The 26493-nt window shown below is 39.8% G+C and overlaps 1 protein-coding gene, 1 long non-coding RNA gene and 1 other non-coding gene across 3 annotated transcripts; 1 reads left to right on the forward strand and 2 right to left on the reverse strand.

Annotated features, from left to right (window-relative positions):
* On the forward strand, positions 1-1234 carry LOC110901742. Its single transcript, XR_002570999.2, has 3 exons — positions 1-131; positions 666-719; positions 986-1234. It is a non-coding gene; the product is annotated as an uncharacterized LOC110901742 (long non-coding RNA).
* A 13825-nt stretch (positions 1235-15059) lies between these two features.
* Positions 15060-17194, reverse strand: LOC110909134 (glutathione S-transferase T3-like). Its single transcript, XM_022154146.2, has 2 exons — positions 16044-17194; positions 15060-15893 (listed from the first exon to the last, which is right to left on the reverse strand). Exons 1-2 carry the CDS (start codon positions 16528-16530, stop codon positions 15130-15132), a joined length of 1251 nt encoding a protein of 416 aa, XP_022009838.1. The 5' UTR covers positions 16531-17194; the 3' UTR covers positions 15060-15129.
* An 895-nt stretch (positions 17195-18089) lies between these two features.
* Positions 18090-18232, reverse strand: LOC118490063. The gene has a single exon (XR_004888069.1). It is a non-coding gene; the product is annotated as a small nucleolar RNA snoR135 (small nucleolar RNA).
* Between the last annotated feature and the right edge of the window lie 8261 nt (positions 18233-26493).

Genomic DNA, 26493 nt, shown 5'->3' on the forward strand with positions numbered 1-26493 from the left:
CGACCAGGAGCCAAGAAAGACAAAGGGAACCCTTTTTCATCATCCCAAATTCAGCAATTGAAGCTCTAATCTTGGCTAATACTCATGCATGTCCTTGATTTCTTAATCATCCAAGCATGCTAAAGCACTAGGTAAGTAGAATTTCATATTTTGGATGATCTTGTATGTTATGGGTCTTGAGAAATTCATGAGTTAGTATGAAATTAGTAGGATGATGAACTAAGAACATCAATTAGACCATAATGAATGCTTGAATTCGACTAGATTAACAGTAGAAGTGAAAACCCATTTAGGGTAAGGGTGTTATGAGGTACAATGTGAAATTCTTGAGTAAAATTAGTACACGGATTATGTATGATGATGTTATAATGAGAACTTGCTAGTTGGAACTGATTTAAATGGCATGATTTATGGGATTCGAGTTAAATTGATGTTCTTGTTGGTCTTGATATGATTTGGTTGAAGTTGTGCAAATGATACTTGTACTTTATGCTTTAAAAATGGTATGCGCGCCAAGTGTTTGTTGAAATGCTTGAATGAAATTATCATGTGTTATTACTATGTTAAATTATTAGAAATTGCAAACTTTAGTTGTTCGCTTGATTGTGTTAAGAACGGAATGAAAAGAATGGCCTAAGATTAAAGAAAATGATTTTTGATTCTAGGAGTTAAGGAAGAAAGTTCAAGCCGTGCCGGGATACAAGCTAGCAACGACAAAGGTAAGTTCTTTACTTACAAAATAATATTAGTATGTAATAATGTGATACGTCATTATTCTTTTGTCAAAGTTGCATAATTGTAATGAGCTTGATGTAAGTCTATACATGATATGGATATGGGTCGAATAAGCAAGAAAGGATGTTGTGCTAAGTTGAGGAGTTCATGTTCGAATGACGGTTGAAAAAGAGTATATTGTAGTTCGACTAATAACTAGAGGTTGTATGAATTATCTAATTGAAATGTCTATTTGGTTGGTTGTATGTAGGTAAAGCTACTTGATGGATGGCATGGTTGGACCGAACACACTTGTGATGTACGCTTCCGCGAAGTCTCTAGTCATGGTCTAAACTTTTGTTAAATGTTTTCTTTCGTTAAAAACGGGTCTTTTGTATGTAAGTTAACCCGGAAGTAGTTAGATGTTGAACTTGTAGTCAAGAACTTGGTTATATTTTGTGAAATGTTTGGGGTTTAAAACTTGTTCATGACTATATAGTTGGTTAATGTGAAATTAAATGCAAAAATTTACTTATTGAATTATTCGACCCGTTTACTATTTTGTCAAATGCAAGTTCGTTAGTGTCTTTTTAAGTTTTAGACCTTACAGCACTTCATAAAACGTAACTTGAATTCAGTTAAAAAGTAAAAATACATAAAATTACCATTGTCTGAAATCTCTTTGTGTTTTCTACTACTTTGTTGTTTCATTGTTGATTTTCGGCTAATATTTACTTGTTGATCTATGTTCTCTTCAGCTGATGATATTTTTGGCTTCTTTGATGATTTAGGGTTTTCAGAGACGGATTTCTTTTCAGTAACTCGAAGGTAAACCTTCAAATTATCTCTCGACGACGCCATGAACTTCAATGGAGTATGATTTTCTCAAATTTCTGTATGTGTGTGATCGTTCAATGGAAGTGTAAAACGCAATGCACTTTTTTTGAAGCGTTTATGTGTATATTCAACGGCGGTTATTTTGGAATTTGACAATAATACCCTTGAAAGCCCGGAGAGCATGTTTAAATGACAGTTTTTAATTTGATTTTGATCTAGACCGTAGATTGTGCAATTGGACGGTTATGATTGCTTCCTATGCTTCCTAGCGAAATAAACTTCCTATCATATCTCCACCCATTATATATATCTAAATCTAATTAATTATAAACCATGATTTGATTTCGGCTGCGGCTACGTGGTAGAGGTTTTTGTCTTTTGGGGAGAAGACCAAATATTTAGTATGATCTGTTTAATCGTGTTTTGACCATCGAGTCTCAAATGGTGGTTTTGATCTTATCATATCATTATGAGTACTTCTAGGCTTTTCAATGCCCATTGCAATCCTTAACAATTGTCTTGCGCTTACGAAAACAATAAAAACGATCTAAAGTAGAGTTTGTCCCACAAAATAATGAGATATGGATACAGTAAATGCATGATATGTGGTGAAAATATAGTTTAAAACATATAAAGCAATGTTTTAAATACCGGTTCAAACAAGCTGGTAATACCGGATGAACCAGCTATCGTTTATTGTTCCGGTACGGTTGAGCACGGTATAAATAGGGTTCCGATATAGTCTTCGAACCCCCGATATATGTCTGATAATACCGGTTCATACCGGCCTACTGGTTTAATCCCATGTTAAAATTTTGAGTTTAAATTGGCGACGATAGTGAATTTTATCGTTTAAGAGATCATAGAAACATGATGCACTCCACATTCCAATACCATAAACCTATTGTAGACTTTTATTTAAAAAAAGCATTGTTAGAAAATTAATTTGTGAATATGGAATAATGTAGTTTTTGATTATTTTTTGAGTTGAAGTTATATTTTTATGGAATTATAGGGTTATATCGTTAACTCGGTTGAACCTCCCGGTACAACCAGTTAAACTATTTCTAAGCCCAATTCAATATGACTTAAAAACCGGTTTTTAAAACATTGTTATAAAACGTGTATAAAAATACAACTAACAAAGGAGAAGAATGCATGGTTGTTCTGTCTCGCACTCCACTTGTATGTGTCTTTATTATTATAAGAGAAGAGATATCATTAGTCCTGACTATTTGATGAAGTGACAAAAGCAATGAAGATAAGAACTAGGTCTTCTTGTAGGGTGCAAACAAGCCGAACTACTCGCGAGCTACTCGAACTTGGCTTGGAAAAAAGTTTGAACGAGCCGAGCTTAAACGAGCTCGAGCTCGAGCCTAAAAAACAAACTCGAGCCGGCTCGCGAGCCTAAACGAGCTTTCTGTTTATATATTTTTTATTAATATATTAAACATATATTTGTATAATAATAATTACCATTTATATAAATATAAAAAATAACTTAATTATATGTATTATAATAATAATTATAATTAATATAAATTAATTAATAAATACTAAACGAGCCGAGCCCAAGCCGAGCTCGAGCTTGAAAAATTACCTTCGAGCCGAGCTCGAGCTTTCGTATGTTAAACGAGCTCGGGCTCGAGCCTGGTCGAGCTCGGCCTCGGCTCGGCTCGTTTGCACCCCTACCTCCTTGGAGGTCGCAAGTTCGAATCCGAGCCAACACGGGTTTTTTTCCCACCATGCATCATGTCAGAGAGTCTCGGCTCTTGTGGCGACACAACCTCTGTCAAGTGGCAGTCGACGGTATGTTTTCCGGTGGAGACATGGAGAAGTTCTGTAAGCCGGTTTTATGCCCCTCCGTGGAGAAACCCAGTGGATTCCTATCCGGGGTCGGCCTCACAGTTGTGTTTGTGGTTGCCCAATCTCAACCGCCCAATGAGTGGTATCTTGACAGTCGCTATTAAAAAAAATAAGAGATATCTTTAAAATATCTCTATTTGGTTCATACATTTGTACCCTATACATTATTTCTATACTATAAATTTTCAACAATTGTATGCATCGAGTGGGTGTATTCAATGCTTAGAGGGATTTTCAAAAAAAAAAAAAAAAAAAAAAAAAAAAACTTGATTTTTCACTTTTAACCCAAACCTGTTTGATTTTTTTACTTTTAACCCAAAAGTTTCGTCTTTCGTAATTAAACTCACAGTTTTTTTACTTTTAACTTTGGTCCCCTTATATTTTCTATCTAACGCAATTTTTTCGTTTTACGTTTCGTTTTAAATTATGCGAGTTAACACGGCGCAACGTGTGTGCGGTTCAACATTTTTACATTGTCTATTTTTTCCAGTTTGATAGGTTCGTTGCAACGCACGAGTCCTAGGTCAACTTATGTCACACCCCCAAAATCCACCTGCGGAGTACTACCGCTTGGAGGAGTGACTGACCAGGATCCAGCCACCAATCATACTGAACAAGCATATAAATAGTTATAAAAGTCTAACCAATACGATTGGTGTTCAGACAAAACAAAGTTTAAGTTGTAAGCGGAAGCATAAGTCTTAAAGTTAAAACATAAGTTCAATTGTTTTCAAGTTTAACATGGCACGCAGCAATCCCTGTCCCACAACGACTCTCCTCCATGCAAGCTCCAGCTGAGTACCTATGGTCCTGCAAAGCATGTAGTAACGAGTCAACAACTAGTTGAGTGAGTTCACGGTTGGGTGTTCGTTTTAAGTTGTTTCGAAAACAGTTTCCTTTATCTGGCATCCTGCCGTGGGGGTTACCCCATAGTTGAAAACGTGACTTTTTTATTCCCGGTTACTCTGGCATTCCAGCCGTGGGGGCTACCCCGTGTTAGTTATCTGGCATTTCGGCCGTGGGGGCTACCCCATGTATACACTAGACTCGTTATCATATCGACTGCTGACTGTAGTCATGTTTATGTGCCCTGAAAACTGTCAATGTCTATCATCATTGACGTGCCCCATATCCATTAGTTCACGCCCGTCCTCTGCGGCACGGTGTGAGGTTTGTCAGACCTAAATAGCGTTATCTAACTAATGACCCGCTCGCCGTTGGCCCGGCGATTAAGTCGATATAAAAGGAGGGACTTCGTGATAGAGTTTTGGTCTAGTATGAGTTGTCTGTCCGTCTGGACGAGGAATCACATTCCTGAACCATTGCTGTCCTACCCAAGGAGGACGAGGAATCCGCGTTCCTTAACCCCATTCCCAACCCAGGGAATCCCATGCTTTGTAGAGGGTGTGAACTCACCTTGGTTTGCTCGGCAGATACACAGAAAGTCAATCAAGTTGCAAGTGGTCAACTATGTCCTAACATAGATACCATTCAAGTCAGGTTGTATTCAAGTATTGCACGTATAACTACACGTATTCATACGCATGTAACGATCAGGGCATACATGTTTATCATGGCAGTTCAACAACAGTGCACAACATACTCAATTAACAGTAGCACATATAGCCCATAAGCCCGGCCCACTAACTTAGGCCCGTAACTATGCAAGTCCAATAAGTGCGGTCTCGAGTCGAGACTGTGCGGTCTCTAGTCGAGACTGTGCGGTCTCGAGTGTATCTCACCAGGTCTCGAGTCGCAAATCGGAGGAGGTCTCGAGTCATGCACGTATTGGTCTCGAGTCGCAACCGGACTCGCAGGCATGGTCTCGAGTCATGCTGTTTGTGCTGATCATGTGTGGTCTCGAGTCGAGACTAGGAGTTCTCGACTCGCAACGGGGGTCGCAATCATGCGGTCTCGGCTTGTCATGCTATGGTCTCGAGTCGAAACCAGGGGTCTCGACTCCCCAGCAGTTGCTGATTCTGCACAGTTGTACTATCCAATATAATTTCAATTCCATGCACCCTAATGTGTACTATCCACTTAAACATGTTTTGTTGTCTAATAATTACTCAAAATGGATCAAACAAATCAGATTTTAAATATTCAAAGCACCTTCATAGCAGATTCAACTAGTTCTTCATATATTCATCATGTTCTTCAAATATTCATATCATGTTCATGTTGTTCTTCATGTATTCAAATAGTTCATCAATAAAATTTATACTAGCATATTCAAGCAATGTAACAACATGTTTAAAAGATTCATCATCCATTTGTTAATCCGATTTCATGAATACAAACCTCCTAAACATAACCAAGCCATTCGGATTTAAACCCATATCAAGCCGATTTCTATCATCACATAATATCATCATTTGACAACAAGTAGCTATTTTCTATCAAGCAAACATCCTTATCATAGATAAACAATCATTTCTCATGTGTAAACTTAGCAAGCAAACATACTATCATAATCATCAACCCAACACAAAACACAACAAGAATCACTAACATTAACAATAAACATCAAGAAACACTAACCGGTTGATGGGTTTCAAAGGTGTGTATGAAGCTTCCAACCGGGTGTGTGTGTGAGCCGATCCAAGAGTCCAAATCTGAGAATGAGGGAGTGTGTTTGTGAGAGAAAGTAGGAGAGTGTGTGTGTGTAGAGGAGTATGTGTGTTGCCCAAAGAATGGCAAAGTTGGCTATCCACCAAGGTTATATACTAGTGAGCTAAGGAGGTGCACCCTAATGGGTTTCGGTGTGAGGTACACGGCCCAACCGGCCCAACCGGTTACTGTTCACTCGAGACCACATGGTCTCGAGTTGGGTTCTTGTTGTCTCGGTCCATATATACATATATATATACAAGCACACACATAATCACATAAGGTTCACTTATATCAAGTTAATTAGTCGCAAAGTGTTTCAAGCAAGTTACATCAAGACACAACGAAAGGTTCTAAGTTTCGGGTTGTCACATCATCCCCAAGTTGAAAGAAATTTCGTCCCGAAATTTGGTGGCACTCACTGAGGAAGCTAGTTAAGTTGTATGGTTTTCCCGGTTTTCCTGGGGTGTCACATCCTCCCCCCGTTGATCTGGAATTTCGTCCCGAAATTCCGTAGCTTCAGCCTCAGTAGTGGTTGTACTGTTTGCAAACAGTTGGGGATACTTTTGTTTCATCCGATCCTCGCGCTCCCAGGTGAACTCTGGGCCGCGACGTGAGTTCCAACGAACTCGAACGAGAGGTATTCTAGTGCTCTTGAGGACCTTAACATCCTGGTCCGTGATTTCAACTGGTTCCTCGACGAACCGTAACTGCTCGTCGACAGTGAGTTCCTTCAGAGGAACTACGTGGGTCTCATCTGACAGACACTTCTTCGGATTCGACACGTGAAAAACGTTGTGAACTGCACCGAGTTCCGCTGGTAAGTTTAGTCTGTAGGCCACCTTGCCTATTTTCTCAATGATTTCAAAAGGTCCAACGTATCGTGGGTTAAGTTTGCCTCGTTTACCAAAACGAACCACACCCTTCCAGGGTGAAACTTTGAGTAGTACCCGCTCCCCAACCTGGAGCTCAAGTGGTTTCCTGCCCTTATCGGCGTAGGCTTTCTGACGGTCTCGAACGGCCGCCATGCGTTGTCGTATTTGAGCAATCCGCTCAGTAGTGTCCACTACATGTTCCGGACCAGTGGTTTGACTATCCCCCACCTTTGTCCAACAAAGAGGTGACCGGCATTTACGTCCGTACAATGCCTCAAACGGAGCAGCTTTAATGCTGGTGTGGTAGCTGTTATTGTACGAGAATTCCACAAGTGGCAGATGCTTTTCCCAGCTGTTGCCAAAGTCGATCACACATGCACGAAGCATGTCTTCTAAGGTCTGAATAGTGCGCTCGGACTGCCCGTCCGTCTGTGGGTGATACGCTGTGCTCATATCTAAACGTGAGCCAAAAGACTTGTGCATTGCTTGCCATAGTTCCGAAGTAAAACGTGCATCTCGATCAGAGATGATGGAGGTGGGCACCCCGTGCCTCGAAACAACTTCCTTGAGGTATATCTCCGCTAGAGTGGAGAATTTATCCGTTTCCTTAATCGCCAAGAAGTGTGCGGATTTCGTGAGTCGATCCACGATCACCCAAATAGTATCATTTCCGCGCTGAGATCTAGGTAGGCCAGTAACGAAATCCATGGAAATTTGCTCCCATTTCCATTGTGGTATCTCTGGTTGTTGGAGTAGGCCTGAGGGTTTCTGATATTCTGTCTTGACTCGCGCACAAGTCAAACACTTGCTGACGTAGGTTGCTATGTGGGCCTTCATGCTAGGCCACCAATACGTAGTTTTAATATCGTGGTACATCTTATCCGAACCAGGGTGTACCGAGTAGCGAGATTTGTGTGCTTCATCCATCACAAGCTCTCGTAGGTTGCCATAGAGTGGGACCCAAATGCGTCCTGTTACGTAGTAAGCACCGTCTTCCTTCTGTTCTAAGCGTTGTCTTGACCCGCGTAGGGCTTCAGCCCTGACGTTTTCCGGTTTCAGTGCTTCTATCTGAGCAGCTCGTATTTGAGAAGGGAGACTAGAATGTATAGTGAGTTGTAAAGCTCTCACGCGCTTAGGCGCAGTGTCCTTTCGACTGAGGGCGTCAGCCACAACATTGGCCTTGCCCGGGTGATACCTGATGGAGCACTCGTAGTCATTCAGTAGTTTGACCCATCGTCGTTGCCGCATATTCAGTTCCTTCTGTTTGAATATGTGCTCTAGGCTCCTGTGGTCGGTGTAGATGGCGCACTTGGTTCCGTACAGGTAATGTCGCCATAACTTAAGTGCGAAAACAACAGCTCCCAGCTCTAAATCGTGTGTAGTGTAGTTCTTCTCGTGAACTTTGAGTTGGCGTGAGGCGTAGGCTATGACTTTATCCCGTTGCATCAACACACAACCAAGACCTTGAATTGATGCATCACAGTAAACCACAAAATCGTCTGTGCCCTCTGGCAGTGAAAGGATAGGTGCACTACAAAGTCTATCCTTTAGATGCTGAAAAGCTAACTCTTGTGCATTTCCCCAGCGATAAACAACGCCTTTCTGCGTTAGCGAGGTGAGAGGCTACGCGATCTTAGAAAAATCCTTAATGAATCTCCTGTAGTAACCTGCCAATCCCAAGAATTGGCAAATTTCCTTTGGTGTGCGAGGTGCAGGCCAGTTCTTAATAGAGTCTACCTTGGATGGATCAACGTGAATCCCATCCTTGTTTACCACGTGGCCTAGGAAATGGACCTCACGAAGCCAGAAGTCGCATTTCGAGAACTTTGCGTAAAGCTGTTCGGTTCGAAGGAGTTCCAGAATAAGTCGTAGATGCTGCTCGTGTTCCTCCTGACTCTTAGAATAGATCAGGATGTCGTCGATGAAGACTATAACGAATTTGTCCAGATAAGGCTTGCACACTCGGTTCATCAAGTCCATAAAAACTGCGGGTGCGTTTGTCAGCCCAAACGGCACGACCAAAAACTCATAGTGCCCATAACGAGTCCTAAAGGCTGTCTTAGAGACATCCTCTTCTCGAACTCTCAGCTGGTGATATCCCGATCTCAGATCGATCTTTGAATAATAGCTCGACCCCTGCAACTGGTCGAACAAGTCGTCAATGCGTGGTAGAGGATAACGGTTCTTCACAGTCACCTTGTTGAGTTCACGATAGTCGATACACATTCTGAAGGTACCGTCCTTCTTTTTCACAAATAGTACTGGAGCTCCCCAGGGCGATGAGCTAGGACGAATAAAACCCTTATCCAAGAGTTCTTGTAGTTGCGTAGAGAGTTCTTCCAACTCTGATGGAGCTAAACGATAAGGTGCACGAGCTATAGGCGCAGCTCCAGGAGCTAGTTCAATCTGAAACTCGACTTGGCGATGGGGTGGAAGACCAGGTAATTCCTTAGGGAATACCTCAGGATAGTCACGTACAACTGGAAAATCTTCTATCTTCTTCTCTTTCTCCGAGGTGTCAGTAACTAGAGCCAAAACCGCAGTGTGGCCCTTTCGTAAGTACTTCTGGGCCTTAAGGAGAGAGATGATGTTCTCAACAGCACTTCTCTTGTCGCCACGAATCATGAGAGGTTCACTACTGGAACCAGGAATACGAACGATCTTCTCGTTGCAAAGAATTTCTGCTCGGTGTTGGGATAACCAATCCATCCCAATGACAACGTCAAAACTACCCAAGACGATGGGAATAAGGTCGATAGAGAAGGTCTGGTCAGCGAGAATAAGTTTGCAACCTTTGACTACGTGCGAGGCCTCCAAACTCTTACCATTAGCCAGCTCTACAGTGTGCTTGTTGCTCAGGGGTGTTGGGACACGCTTAAGCATTTGACTAACTTCTAGTGACACATAGCTAGTATCGGCACCCGAATCAAATAAAACTGTAACATAAAAGTCGTCGAGAAAGAACTTACCCGTCACCACGTTGGGGTCATTCCTTGCTTCACCTTGGCCAATCACGAACACTCGCCCCCTGGCACCATTGTTGTTGTTGTGGTTCCCATTGTTACCATTCCCCTGATTGTTGTTGTTGTTGTTCTGGTTCAGTTGGGGACAATCTTTCTTGAAATGGCCTTCAGCTCCACACTGAAAGCACCCTTTGTTGTTACCCTGTTGCTGCCGCTGATTCTGTTGAGGTTGCTGAGGATTCTGATTGGCGGGGTATAAGCTCCTGCAATCCTTTGCAACATGACCAGGCTTGTTGCACCGATGACAGTTGCCTCTGGTGCATGGACCACTGTGGTGTAGGTTGCAGCGATTGCATTTGGGGTGATTCCCCTTGTACCCACCATGACTTTGACCACCAGACGACTGCTGACTGGGGCTCTTGTGATCGTCAGTCTTCCTCTGCTGAGACTGAGATTGCACAGAAGTTGAACCCTTGCTTGAAGTTCCATCCCATTTCCGTTTGTTATCACTAGAGGTACCCGAAGTAGTTGCAGCACCTATGCGCTTTGGTAACTTGTTCTGCTCCACCGCCTGATCAGTAAGACGGTGAGCCAACTGAACAACCTGTTGGATAGTGGCCAGGTTTGCTGAAGTCACATGACTTTGGATCTCTGGCACCAAGCCCTTGAGATAGAGTTCAATTCGCTTATAGGGAGGGTCCACCATAGTAGGACACAATAAGGCAAGCTCATGCGATCTCTTAGTATACGCCTCAATCTCTGACCCCGTCATCTTGAGGTTGTAGAACTCGTCTTCCAACTTATGGATGTCATCGCGACTGCAGTATTCCTCCCTGATCATTTCCTTGAAAGTTTCCCATGGGGTGGCATTGGCAGCGACCAACCCCAGCATTTGAACTTGAGCGTTCCACCATGTGAGGGCTAAACCCTCGAGAGTACCGGTAGCATACTTCACCCTGCGCGCTTCAGGGCATTCACACATTTCGAAGACATATTCTAGTTTCTCAAACCAGTGGAGGAGACCTACTGCTCCTTCAGTTCCGCTAAAAGTAGTGGGTCAGCAGTCCATAAAGGTCTTAAAAGTGCACACGGGAGGCTGAGCATGTTGACCTCCTGCGTATGCAGCTGCAAGCGCTACGGCAACTCGTTCGTTGATCAGAGCCGTCAACTGGGCTTGTGTCATGTTAACGCGTCCAGACATGATTCTTCATATCAAGAGTAACACGAGTGAGAGAGGTTCGCGAAAGTACGATGGTAGGATAGAGTAAGCACGCACGTGTTCAAGCAACAGTAGTTATACAAATCAAGCATACCATGGGCAATGTACTATGTAACTAACAAGTAGGCAATATACACATATCATATCACCTAGGATGTCGAGCCTTGCATGTGGAGTGAAGCGTCGTTGTGGACCGTTGAGTACTATACCGGTTATAGTCTGGTTTTAACAAAAACGTTTCTCCTTTATTAAAACCTAGTTCACTATAACCAATGGCTCTGATACCAATCTGTCACACCCCCAAAATCCACCTGCGGAGTACTACCGCTTGGAGGAGTGACTGACCAGGATCCAGCCACCAATCATACTGAACAAGCATATAAATAGTTATAAAAGTCTAACCAATACGATTGGTGTTCAGACAAAACAAAGTTTAAGTTGTAAGCGGAAGCATAAGTCTTAAAGTTAAAACATAAGTTCAATTGTTTTCAAGTTTAACAGGGCACGCAGCAATCCCTGTCCCACAACGACTCTCCTCCATGCAAGCTCCAGCTGAGTACCTATGGTCCTGCAAAGCATGTAGTAACGAGTCAACAACTAGTTGAGTGAGTTCACGGTTGGGTGTTCGTTTTAAGTTGTTTCGAAAACAGTTTCCTTTATCTGGCATCCTGCCGTGGGGGTTACCCCATAGTTGAAAACGTGACTTGTTTATTCCCGGTTACTCTGGCATTCCAGCCGTGGGGGCTACCCCGTGTTAGTTATCTGGCATTTCGGCCGTGGGGGCTACCCCATGTATACACTAGACTCGTTACCATATCGACTGCTGACTGTAGTCATGTTTATGTGCCCTGAAAACTGTCAATGTCTATCATCATTGACGTGCCCCAGATCCATTAGTTCACGCCCGTCCTCTGCGGCACGGTGTGAGGTTTGTCAGACCTAAATAGCGCTATCTAACTAATGACCCGCTCGCCATTGGCCCGGCGATTAAGTCGATATAAAAGGAGGGACTTCGTGATAGAGTTTTGGTCTAGTATGAGTTGTCTGTCCGTCTGGACGAGGAATCACATTCCTGAACCATTGCTGTCCTACCCAAGGAGGACGAGGAATCCGCGTTCCTTAACCCCATTCCCAACCCAGGGAATCCCATGCTTTGTAGAGGGTGTGAACTCACCTTGGTTTGCTCGTCAGATACACAGAAAGTCAATCAAGCTGCAAGTGGTCAACTATGTCCTAACATAGATACCATTCAAGTCAGGTTGTATTCAAGTATTGCACGTATAACTACACGTATTCATACGCATGTAACGATCAGGGCATACATGTTTATCATGGCAGTTCAACAACAGTGCACAACATACTCAATTAACAGTAGCACATATAGCCCATAAGCCCGGCCCACTAACTTAGGCCCGTAACTATGCAAGTCCAATAAGCGTGGTCTCGAGTCGAGACTGTGCGGTCTCGAGTGAATCTCACCAGGTCTCGAGTCGCAAATCGGAGGAGGTCTCGAGTCATGCACGTATTGGTCTCGAGTCGCAACCGGACTCGCAGGCATGGTCTCGAGTCATGTTGTTTGTGCTGATCATGTGTGGTCTCGAGTCGAGACTAGGAGTTCTCGACTCGCAACGGGGGTCGCAATCATGCGGTCTCGGCTTGTCATGCTATGGTCTCGAGTCGAAACCAGGGGTCTCGACTCCCCAGCAGTTACTGATTCTGCACAGTTGTACTATCCAATAGAATTTCAATTCCATGCACCCTAATGTGTACTATCCACTTAAACATGTTTTGTTGTCTAACAATTACTCAAAATGGATCAAACAAATCAGATTTCAAATATTCAAAGCACCTTCATAGCACATTCAACTAGTTCTTCATATATTCATCATGTTCTTCAAATATTCATATCATGTTCATGTTGTTCTTCATGTATTCAAATAGTTCATCAATAAAATTTATACTAGCATATTCAAGCAATGTAACAACATGTTTAAAAGATTCATCATCCATTTGTTAATCCGATTTCATGAATACAAACCTCCTAAACATAACCAAGCCATTCGGATTTAAACCCATATCAAGCCGATTTCTATCATCACATAATATCATCATTTGACAACAAGTAGCTATTTTCTATCAAGCAAACATCCTTATCATAGATAAACAATCATTTCTCATGTGTAAACTTAGCAAGCAAACATACTATCATAATCATCAACCCAACACAAAACACAAAAAGAATCACTAACATTAACAATAAACATCAAGAAACACTAACCGGTTGATGGGTTTCAAAGGTGTGTATGAAGCTTCCAACCGGGTGTGTGTGTGAGCCGATCCAAGAGTCCAAATCCGAGAATGAGGGAGTGTGTTTGTGAGAGAAAGTAGGAGAGTGTGTGTGTGTAGAGGAGTATGTGTGTTGCCCAAAGAATGGCAAAGTTGGCTATCCACCAAGGTTATATACTAGTGAGCTAAGGAGGTGCACCCTAATGGGTTTCGGTGTGAGGTACACGGCCCAACCGGTTACTGTTCACTCGAGACCACATGGTCTCGAGTCGGGTTCTTGTTGTCTCGGTCCATATACATATATATATATACAAGCACACACATAATCACATAAGGTTCACTTATATCAAGTTAATTAGTCGCAAAGTGTTTCAAGCAAGTTACATCAAGACACAACGAAAGGTTCTAAGTTTCGGGTTGTCACAACTTAGTTATTCTTTTTTATGTTTTACGTTTCGGTCTAAGTTATTTGCATTAACACGTCGCAAATTCAGTGTTGATGACACCGCCGCAACGCGGGGGTGCTTAATACTAGTTTTATTTAAACTATAGAGCGAGTCAGGTGTTATTTTTTTGAGTTTATTTCTAATGAGGTTTAGCGACTTTTGCTACTTTCATCCAAATGTTTGTTTTCTCACATCTACCTCCTCGTGGTTCATAATCTTGCCATTTTCGTCCCTAAGGTTGAGCAATTTATTGCGACTTTCGTCCCTTGAGGTTTGGCCCTTATGAACGAAAATGACAAGATTTTGAAATCATAAGGACCCAGATGCGGAAAAACAAACCTTTGAATAAAAGTCGCAAAAATGACCAAACGTCATTGACGAAAATGACAAGTTACTATATTTTTAAAGGAAATCAGACAAGTAAAAAAATAAAGTTGATATATGTGAAATTCGATTATGATTTATGTTGTTAAAAGTTTAAAAAAAACGTGACATGAACACTAAAGTATAAATATATATAGTAAATAAGCCATGTTTTCTTTTTATAAGCTATGTAAATTGTGTGTTTTATGAGTGATGATTAATCAATCAAGATTGAATAGTAAACTAAAATTTGGCTTATATGTGATCATAGTTCATATTCAATACTCACTTCCATTTAAACACACAAACTGATTAGCATGAGGTTATATATCGTCTCATGTTACTCAACTTTCAATAATGGTAAATTTTTATATATATAAAACTAGATTACACGCAATTTATAATTAGCACGTTTAATTTTTTGTCATGTGAAACATTAGGTGAATCCCAGGTGAATCCCACGTTGTTGGGACTCAAGAAATTTCACGCCCCAAATATCATCATTCAAGTTTAGCCATTTAAAAAAAATAAAAAAATAAAATAAATATCATCATTCAACAAATTAAAGGCCCGTTGACTGTCGATTAAAGAAAAGTCCACAATTAAGTTCCATTTACTTAGACTAGAAGGTATGGTTTGGCTCATCCCCACGGGATGAGCCTCTACGTAGGCGCCACGTAGGCGGCTAGCATGGGATGAGCCAAAATGAAGATGGAGGGGATGGAGGATGGGGCCCACCACATATTTTTTATTGTTTAATTTAATAACCAAGTTAATAAACTTTATAAAATTTAAAAAACACAACATAAAACAACATAAATAATTTCATTTCATAACATAAAAAAAATTACATTCCCTAAAAAAAAGAAACCGAAAATAAAAAAATAAAAACAATTACATTTCCTAAAAAAAAAAGAAACCGAATATAAAAAATAAAAAAATTACGTTTCCTAAAACCTACGACGTCCATTTTTTTTCACCTCTTCTTTCATCCTCCGATAAACCTCGCGTTCATCCTCCGGAACCGAGTCGAGATCCAATCGCATAATCCTAAAATCTTCCGCTCGAGCATAGTCGGACGACACGTTTTTCTTGTGAGAATACTTTTCGGCCGCGAACTGTTTGAACGAACGGAATTCGCTTATCAAGTCGTCCATTTTTGACGATGCCTTTTCGCCCCTACCTCCACTCGAGCCGCCACCTCCACTCGAGCCGGCCACTTTTCGCTTTCCGGCCGCTTCTTTTTTTGCTTTGTCCCTCCCGGGGGGACGTTCCGACTCGTGAACGGGCAAGACATCCTCGTCATCTTCCGGGTCGTCGTTTATGTCGATTTGACATCGAGCGGTGGAGCCTCCCGCACTATAACTTCCGGACTCGGAAGTTTTAGTGCGTTTGGCCGTTGCGACCTCATTTGGAATCGGCTTCCATTTTTGTTCTTTACTTACAACTTTCCATGCTCGGAAGTGCGGGAAAGGCGTTGAATTTTCAGAGTCCCACTTGGCGATAGCAAGGTTAAGAATGTCCGCCTCGTTACTCCCGCTTGGAGGATTAAGGTAAATTTGGTTATAAATTTGATTAAAGGCGTTGACGACCTTGATCATTTTTCGCCACTTGGCCGAGACGGATTCGACATCACGAGCCGGACCATGCTCCATAATCGCGTTAAACCTCTCCGTTGTCTTCCTCCAAAAACTAGTACCCGATTGGTTGTTTCCTAAATTTTAAAAAAATAGTGCATTAGTAAAAAAATAGAAACCGAAAATAAAAATAAAAAAATAGAAACCGAAAATAAAAATAAAAAAATAGAAACCGAAAATAAAAATAAAAAAATAGAAACCGAAAATAAAAATAAAAAAAATTATACCGACTATCGGGCAAGTAGAAGCCTTAACATACGCCATAGCTAGCGCCTCCTCTTCTACTTTCGTCCAAGGTCTCCCCCTTGGTTTCGGTTTTTCCGCGGTTTCGGGTTCAACAACCTTCTTTCCCTTCCCCTTGTTTTTTTTTCGCGTGAGCTCTTGCGGTGGTGATTCGGGGACGACTTCTTCATCATCATCTTCAAGTTGAACCGGGGGTTGCGATTGCGATTGGAGTTGTTCAAACGTGTTGCGTTGCATGAATTGTTGGAGCGCTTGATATTGTTGAACTTGTTGAAGTTGAGACATTTGTGAGAAGGCGTTGGGTGTTTGTTGAACTTGTTGGAAACCCGAAAACGGAAATTGCGAAGTCCCCCACGAAGGATCCATAGTCGGAGTGTAAGCGGGACTCGAAAAAAAATTAGGTTGGTTCGGATTGGGATTATTTGGGTTGGGGTTGTTTGGGTTGGGGTTGTTTGGGTTGAATGGATTCATGTTTGGTAGAGAATGGTATAAAAAATATAGAGTATTTTTATAAAAAAGGATGAGAAATGGAGAAGAATGGGAGTAGAATGAGAGAAAATGGTATAAAAATGGATTGGGATTATGGTATTTATTTAAAAGGAAATTGAATTTTTTTTTTTTTTTAATAATCTAGCCGTTACTCAACGGTTGAATTTTTGAGATTTGGGGCGGCACACCCGGCTTGTGGTTGCCGGTTGTGATGCTTGCCGGGCCAGGGGGGCGGTGTGGGGGTCCGGCGCCGGGCCAAGCCGGGCCAAGCCGGCCCCCATACCTTCTAGTCTTAGAGCAATTCATGATGAGTGATATGCTAAAAAGTTATCGCTCACACAACTAAATAAAATATATTTTATGAAAATATAATTTATGGGCCTTTCGAGAGTTTGGGTTTTGGGGTTGTCGCCCACCTCGCCCATACCCAAGGTCGGGCCTGCATGAGTTCATATATATATATATTATATAGGTCGATCCTTACACCCCGCTTACGTAACGTCCACATGACAGAGCATCGTTTAAGTACTACCATACTCCACACCGAATAGCCTTAATAGCTTAGTATGTTTTGTCGGTTACATGCCTTGTTAGTTTTCTTAGTTTTGTAAGCCTTTTAAATGCAATTGATGGTTTCATAATGAATGAAAATAAAATGAGTTACTCTCATCCAAAAATCTCTAAATTTTCTTTCGATTAATTAGTTAATGTTGTTGGTATGTTGGGTAATGTGTTATTATTGATGTTTTTAGATGTTTATCTGTTTAATTTTTTTAAATCAATGAAATATTTTATTTAGAGCTGTAAATGAACCGAACGTTCAGCGAACAGTTCTTGAACCGTTTAACGAGAAGTTCGTTTACGTTCGTTCACTTAATAGATGAACGAACTTGAACATGAAATTTCTGAACGAACATGAACAAAACTACCGTTCGTTCGATTGTGTTCGTGAATGTTCACTCATTTACGATCATTCATTTTCGTTTGTTTATGTTGTTAATGAAAGATTTTGTACATTTATATCATTTAATCTATTACCCTAACAATTAAAATAGGACTTATTCCTACCTTGTTTTTACATTGTTCTTCTTTACTTATTCATTATTCAAATCGATGAACACATCAAGTTCCATTTAGTTCCTTATTATTCACTTCAAGTTCCATTTGTGGTTGTTGGCGTTTATGAACCGTTCGTGAACATGTTCATATCCTTAATGAACAAACACAAACAGAAACTCTTGTTTAGTATCTGTTCATGAACACATTATTTCCTTAACGAACAAAGACGAACAAGACCTTGTTCATGTTGGTTCGATTCATTTTTTATTCCAATCAATGAAATATATTTAATGATAATCTACAGATTTGGGTTTCAAAACGAGTCTCATTTATCTACTTTTTATAGATAAACAGAAGAAAGGTGCATCATCCATCACAGCGGTGCATCATCAATCATAAGCACAATCGATTAGCAAAAAAAAAAAAAAAAGATGAATAAATTAGTAAGTTTATAATAAATAATAAAATGGTAAATAATAAAAAGATATAGGGAAGATGATTGTTGAAGATTCCAATAGAAAAAAATGGAACACAACTGCCCACCGTCCACTTATTTATTGCAAGAAAATCTTTCGAGCAAAGTGCACCAATTTAACACTAAGCCGATACACACTATCCTTGCTTCTTTCATTGTAACTCAAAATCACAAAACTAAAAATTAAAAAACATATTCAGACGATACAAATAAATGAGAGGATGATTGTAATGTAGCACAATGACTAATGGAGATGGTGGCTGGGAATATAAAGGAACGGGGATTAGGGTTTCGTGTGAGACTGGGCTGGATTTCTTTAAACGTCGGCCCATTAGCCAACTTGTGAAGAGTTCAGACTGCATAAACCGGCTACTTTTAATGCTTTTTAGTAACTTGGTTATGGTTATGAAATCAGTTTTTGTTTCTTGTTTGTTTTAAGGGTTAGAACCCGTTATTGCTCTAACTGGTTTGGTTCTGGTTCTGATTATCTGACCAAAAACCATACCATATGAGTTTGCTTTCAGGTAGGGTTTAGTTTCGTTTCTTAAGAAACCGGGTATTAAAATACTATATTTTAGACTTTTTATATACCCTATCTCTGAGTTTTTTTATTTTCATGTTTTTTATTACTTTATTGCGTTTTTATTACCCTATTTTCTCATCTATTATTATTATTATTATTATTATTATTATTATTATTATTATTATTATTATTATTATTATTATTATTATCATTATTATTGTGCATTGTATAATAAAAAACTAAAAAACTAAAATCAATACACTATAGTAAATTTAAAATATAGATATTAGAATCATGTATTGGGTATAGCCGAGTATAATCGGTTTCAGTTCTGATTTTTGTCCGGTTTCGGGTATTAATCGAGTATGATCGGTTTCGGTTCCGGTTTTATATATGATCGGTTCCGGTTCCAGGTATTGAGATCAAAATGCATACACTATTTATACCTTACAAGTAGGCTCAGTTTCGGGTATAGAATACCCAGGTATTAAAAAACTGATTCTGATTTTCTTTTTACCAGGTCCAGCTTTTTTGTGCACCTCTATTCAAAGATGATCAGTTTCGGCCCACAAACCGAACTAGTTGCAAACTTGTCTAGGCCTTCATCAGCTCTTGGTGAAACCGGTATGGAGTAAAGATGCACAAAAAAAAACCTAACCAGAACCGGACCCGAGAAAAAAACCCGAAATCAGTTATTTTTGTACCCGGGCATTTTATACTCGTAACCAAACCCGACCCTACCCGTAGGGTATGAAACTATGGATAAGGTATACATTTTGAACTCAATACCCGAAACCCAAAGTCGTGCCCAATTTATACCCTGAACCAGTTATACCCTATACCCAAACCCGATTATACCCTGTTGAGAAAAGTAACATTTCAGTTATAACTACTGATGAGTTCTGATTAAATAAGCAAACCACTGTTTGAGACTAAACAAGACAAACAGCTGATGGAACTCTAAGCACTGCTTGTGATCAAACACTGATGGTGATTAACAGCTGAGAGTAACAACTAATGATGGTAAAACAGCTGCTGTTGAAATAAGCAGTAGATAGCGAATCAGTAGTTTGAAATGCTGTTGAGGAGTAGACCAGTGATTGAGGTATTGGAGAGCAGTTGTTTAGATACAAGGTCTGATACTTACATTCTTGTAAGTTCAGGGGGTGTTTGTGGAAATTCTTACAACGGATAGTTGTAACTGAATTTTGAGCGTTTAGTATAAGTAGGGGTTTGTAGTAGTGTGTAGATAGTTCATTACTTTCAATTTCTTTGTAATTTCTTTCTTGTAATTCGCTTTCATATTCAATAAGATTCAATCGTTAATCGTTGATTCAATTCTCTGGGTCAATTTATGGGTTGTTTTTCTAACAAGTGGTATCAGAGCCATTGGTGGCTCGATTAGAAGAAATTGACGTTCAATTCCGCAATCAGAGATCAAAGATGGTGTCAACGAAGTTTGAATTGGAGAAATTTGATGGGAGGAATGATTTCAGTCAATGGCGTGTGAAGATGAGGGCTCTTCTAGTTCATAATGGTGTGGTAGATGCGTTGAAAGGAGAAGATAAACTTCCTGAAGGCTTAACTGATAAAGAGAAGAAGGATATGCTCGAGAAGGCTCATAGTGCAATCATATTGAGTCTTGGTGATCGAGTTCTTCGTGAAGTATCAAAGGAGACGTCTGCTGCAGGGATTTGGGCAAAGTTGGAGTCATTGTATATGACAAAATCTTTGGCAAATCGGTTGTATTTGAAGAAGAGGTTGTATACGTTTCACATGTCATCTGGGAAGAGTCTTGAAGATCATACAGATGAATTCAACAAGTTGATCTTGGATCTTGAAAATATAGAGGTGGTGTTGGATGATGAAGATCGGTCATAATATTTCTCACTTCTTTACCATCATCATATGAACACTTTGTGGATACATTGATGTATGGTAGAGATTCTCTATCTATGGAAGATGTGTTGTCTGCTTTGAATTCAAAAGAATTGAAGAAGAGGTCAGATTCTAAAGAAGAAGGTGGAGATGGTTTGTTTGTGAGAGGAAGGTCAGATCAAAGGAATTACAGCAGTGGCAGCAGAAATTCCAGGTCAAAATCCAAGTCAAGATTCAAGAGGAGATGTTTTGTTTGTAATTCAGAGAAGCACTTCAAGAAAGACTGTCCAGAATTCAAGAATAGAAAAGGTGAAGACAGTTATTCAAGAGGGCAAAGTAGTAATTACTCAAAGGGGCAAAGTAGTCATGTAGATTCTGATGATCAGTCGGAAGGAGGTTATGACAGTGCTGATGTTCTTGTGGTCACAAGTGAATGTAATCAAGAAAAATGAGTAATGGATTCAGGGTGTTCATTCCATGTGACACCTCTGAAAGAAGCCTTCAAAGAATTGAAGATGGTGGACATGGGGTCTGTAAAGCTTGGAGATGATAGGCCTTGTCAGATTCTTGGCATTGGTACAGTCACAGTGAAGACAGAATCTGGCATCACATTTGATCTCAAAGATGTGAGGTACATTCCTGATCTTAAGAGAAGTTTATTATCTCTTGGTACTTTAGAGAAAATGGGATATCATGTTAGTCTTAGAGAAGGGAAGGCCAGAGTCATAAAAGGGTCTATGGTGGTGCTCAGTGGTACTAGAATCAAGAACAACATCTACATGTTGGATTGTAAAGTTGTTGATGGAGTGGCTGCTGTGGCAAGTGAAGAAGGTGATGATGAAGCCCTGAAGTGGCATAAGAGATTTGGTGTCACACCCCAACCAATGGCGGAAACATCGGGATGAGACGAAGTGTGAAGATTGCTCGAGACATCATAACGCTATTTGTGACAATAATTTAATAATCCAAATTTCATTTCCAAAATAAATGTCAAAACATTACAAGAAAAGCAAATAACAACATTGTTCAACATAACATAAACAAAATTGATACAACACTTTAAACCTAAACGTCTAAGTGAGTATTTAGGCATCTTTGCTATCCGTTTTCATTTCATCATCATCAACCTGTAACATGTTTAAAAATACAATTCAATGCAAAAGCAAAGGCGAGTATACAAGTTTGGTACGTACATAGCATAAGTTAAAAAGTGTGATCAATTCCTCATGGCAAGCATATGATTCAAGATAAACCTTAAATATGGCATGTGTCTAACATATCAAACCAAGAAAACGCAATATGCTCAAGACATAACCTCAAGTTTACGGGCGGGTCGTTAATCCTATAGCGCTACATATGTCAAGGTTTGGCTCGTACGAAGTTAATGATAAGTTCAACACATAAGAATAACCCAAGTTTAAAGTATCAAGTTATCACGTATACAAGCATGTTATAGGAACGTTCATGTGTTTAACAAAGTGTTCATGTGTAAGTTAATAGGTAAACATGTTACACCCCAAAAGTGGTAAAAGTAAAAAGGGGGAAATACGAGTATACTCACGGTTTACAAGTGGTGACTTGAAATTCCGAGAGCAAGTTTGTAGATGAATTAGTTCGGAGCACCTTGTCCTTCTACACAAGGAAACGTAGGTGTGTGAGTTTGGCGTATAACGGAAGATTATAGATTCGGAGTTTTTAATATATAGAAAGTAACATAGGTGAAAATAATCATCTTGTACGCATAACTCTTGTTCTTGACACTATTGAAACTCAAAAGAGTTGGTATGATTTCATGGATTCTAAGATCCATTAGAGTCGTAACAAGGGCATGGTCATAGATGATGTAACGTCCACTTAACAAATAACTATTAAGTCATCATCAAGTCTTAGTTACTTAGATGTATACATATAGAATAACTTAGATATTATATAGTTTACAAGTCTTATGATTCAAGCATGAGGTAGGAGATTAATGTCTCCATTTAGGTACCTCTTTGTGTCATAGAATACATACATGAGGTAGGAAGAACAAGCTTCCATTTAGGCACCTCTATTGTTCACCACTACACTTGTTGTTATAAACAACAAGGAGGGTCATGAACATACAAGTATCAAGGTATTAACAACAACTAATCTATAGCAAAACATCAAGTAATGAGTGGATTCTTATGAAGGATAGCCCAAGCTAATCCAACCATCACACATTCAACAAGTTTCACACTTGAACATTACTTGTGGGTAAAACCCTAATTAAAAACAGAAAGTTTATGAGGTTTTAACCTCTGATTTAGATGTCTCAACCTTGTTTTTAAGCTTAACCAACCATGGGATAAGTTGTAAGCATTAGGACATAGGTATGAGATGTGTTGGACACAAGTTGCATAGATTTAAACAAGTTTTTGATGAACATAAAAACAAACAGAAAGTTTATGGACTATTTCGGGGCATTTCCAGGTCTGATTTCTCCAAGGAGAAGTCTAGGAATCGAACCCCATGATTATACAAGCAAGTAGGAAAAAGAATCGAGTGAATCGGATAAGAATTGAGTGAGTTATGCTCATTTTCGTGAAGGGGTGTCAATCTACTCGAACCTTTGCTTTCAGCTACGGTTTGGAGGATGTTTTGAGAGTTTTTAGTGTTGCAAAAGTGGTAGGGAGGCTGGTTATAAGTGGTATTTATAGGGGGAAGGATTAGGGTTTCAATGGGTTGGGCTTTGGAAGTGTTTAGAAGGGGTTACACCTTGAAACTAGCCCACAAAACCCAACTATATGGGGCTGAATTTTGCTGAATTTGGGCTGCCATGTTTCTTTAGTTTTTTATTTTTTTAAAACATTATAATGAGTAATTTTATTAGTTAAGTTGTGTAATAATATGCAACAATGTTTCCCCTAACTTGTAACAAGGTGAAATATGAAATAAAACATGATTTAACTAGGCAAAAAGTGTAATGTACAAGTATGTAACATGTTTGTAAGTAACAAGTATATGTCACATATTTACAAGTTCAACATATGTTTGTAAGTATCACAAAGAAGTATCAAATGATCTCATGATTAATCGTATTATGGTGTATGTATAGTATGTAACAAGGAAATGCAAGTTTTCATTCATGATCAAAATCTCGAGTTTACAACGAGTACTAGAAGGAACGAGTACAATGATACAAAGCTTCCAAAATTAGCAACACGAGTAAGACAAGCTATAAATAGAAAGTGCAAAACACAGGGCGTTACATTTGGTCATATAAGTCAACAAGGCCTGATTGAGTTATCCAAACAACAAGTTCTTGGTGATCTAAAGAACTGTGATATAAGCTTTTGTGAAAGCTGTGTTTTGGGCAAACAGAAAAGAGTTAAGTTTAGTAAGGGAAAGCATATTTCTAAGGGAGTCTTAGATTATGTTCACTCTGATCTGTGGGGGACAGCAAGAACCGAAACTTTGGGGGGTGGGAGATACTTCTTGTCCATCATAGATGATTACTCAAGAAGAGTGTGGGTTTATGTGCTTAAACACAAGAGTGATACTTTCAAGAAATTTCAAGAATGGAAAGTATTGGTGGAGAATCAAACTGAGAAGAAAGTGAAGAAACTCAGAACAAATAATGGGCTGGAGTTTTGTAATCATGAGTTTGATAAATTTTGCAAAGAAAATGGTATAGCCAGACACTTAACCATTCCTGGTACTCCACAACAGAATGGTTTGGCTGAAAGAATGAACAGAACTTTATTAGAAAGGGTGAGATGTATGTTAACAACCTCAGGAATGCCAACGAAGTTCTGGGGTGAAGCTGTATCCACTGCAGCTTATTTGATCAATAGATGTCCTTCATCAGCAATACAGATGAAGACACCTATGGAAATGTGGTCTGGTACTAAACCTGAGTATGAAGATTTAAAAGTTTTTGGGTCTTTGGTGTATTCTCATGTGAGTGATGATAAGTTGGATCCAATATCTCAAAAGTGTGTAATGTTGTGATATATTGAAGGTGTAAAGGGATACAGGCTTTGGAGGTTGCAAAATCCAAAGGTGATAGTGAGCAGAAATGTTCAGTGCAGGGAGAATGTCATGTACAAAGATGTTATGGAGACAATGAATAAAAGTGTATCCAAGAAAAATGATCTTCAGTTTGAGGTGGATCCAGTGTTAAACAAACCAAAGGTGAATGTTGAAAGGTCTGGTGCAACTCAGGGTGAAACAAGTCAAAGTGGAAGTCCTGGTTCAAGTCAGGATGAGACAAGTCAAAAGTGTACCAAATTTGGAGGATTACATTTTGGTGAGAGACAGGTCAAAAAGGAGAGTTGTGAAACCACGGTACAGAGATCAAGAAGATATTTCTGCAGTTGCTTTTGTAGCAGCAGAGAATGAAAGCATCTATGAACCGCTAACTTTTGAAGAAGCTGTTAATTCAGAAGATAATCAAAAGTAGTATAAAGCAATGGATGAAGAGATGGATTCTCTGTACAAGAATAGTACGTGGGAGTTGGTAAACAAGCCTAAAGACCAGAAGTTGGTGTCTTGCAAGTGGATCTACAAAATTAAAGAAGGTGTCAAACCAGGAGAAGGTCCAAGATACAAAGCAAGACTGGTGGCTAAGGGATTTACTCAAAAGGCAGGTGTTGATTACAATGAGATCTTTTCTCCTGTAGTCAAACATGTCTCAATTAGAGTTATCTTGTTCTTGGTTGCATCATTAGATCTGGAATTGGAACAAATGGATGTGAAAACTGCATTTTTGCATGGTAATTTGGAGGAGAAGATCTATATGACACAACCAAAGGGGTATGAGGTCAAAGGCCAAGAAGATAAGGCATGTTTACTAAAGAGGTCCTTGTATGGACTGAAGCAGTCTCCCAGACAGTGGTACAAAAGATTTGATGAATACATAGTGGGCAGTGGTTTCAACAGAAGTCCATATGACAGTTGTGTGTATCATAGGGAGTATGACAGAGGTAAATTTGTCTATTTGCTCTTGTATGTTGATGATATGCTAATAGCTTGTGAAAGCAAAAGCCAAATAGAAGAAACCAAACAATTGTTAATGAGAGAGTTTGAAATGAAGGATTTGGGGAAAGCAGGAAGATACTTGGTATGGAAATCCACAGAAACAGGGCAGAAAAGGTGTTAACACTGTCTCAATCTTCTTATATTGAGAAAGTGTTGAAGAATTATGGAATGGGATAGTGTAAACCTGTTACAACTCCTCTTGCAGCTCATTTTAATTTGTCAAAGAAAGATTGTCCTCAAACAGATGAAGAGGAAGAGTACATGAGCAAAGTTCCATATGCAAACACTGTTGGGAGTCTGATGTATCTCATGGTCTGCACAATACCTGTTATTGCAAATGCTGTTAGTGTGGTAAGCAGATACATGGCAAATCCTGGTAAAAATCATTGGGCAGCAGTGAAGTGGATTCTCAGGTATTTGGCAGGTACAAAGAAACTTGGTTTAAAGTTTGAAAATCATGCTGAGAAGGAGAACATGGTCAGTGGTTATGTTGATTCAGATTATGCAAAAGACAAAGATAATGGCAGATCAATAACTGGTTATGTGTTTTCAGTCATGGGGAATGTGGTGAGCTGGAAGTCTCAGTTCAGCATGTTGTGGCACTATCCACAACTGAGGCTGAATTTATATCTTTAACAGAAGGGGTAAAAGAATCTTTATGGTTAAAGGGTATGGTTGCTGATCTGGGAATCAGGTTGGATAGTGTGGAGGTGAATTGTGATAATGAAGGTGCTGTTCAGTTGTCAAAGAACAGTGTTTTTCATGAGAGAACCAAACACATCAATGTGAAGATGTTTTGGATCAGAGATGTGGTGACTTCTAAGGAAGTGGTGGTCAAGTGGGTTGGAACAGATGTTAACCCAGCTGATGTGATGACCAAGGCTTTGCCAGGTGCAAAGTTTACATTAACTCATTAAGTTTAGGTTAAACTGAATTGTTACTTAGGTGGAGATTGTTGAGAAAAGTAACATTTCAGTTATAACCACTGATGAGTTCTGATTAAATA

The sequence above is a fragment of the Helianthus annuus genome, chromosome 2 (assembly GCF_002127325.2).
Source record: "Helianthus annuus cultivar XRQ/B chromosome 2, HanXRQr2.0-SUNRISE, whole genome shotgun sequence".
NCBI lineage: Eukaryota > Viridiplantae > Streptophyta > Magnoliopsida > Asterales > Asteraceae > Helianthus > Helianthus annuus.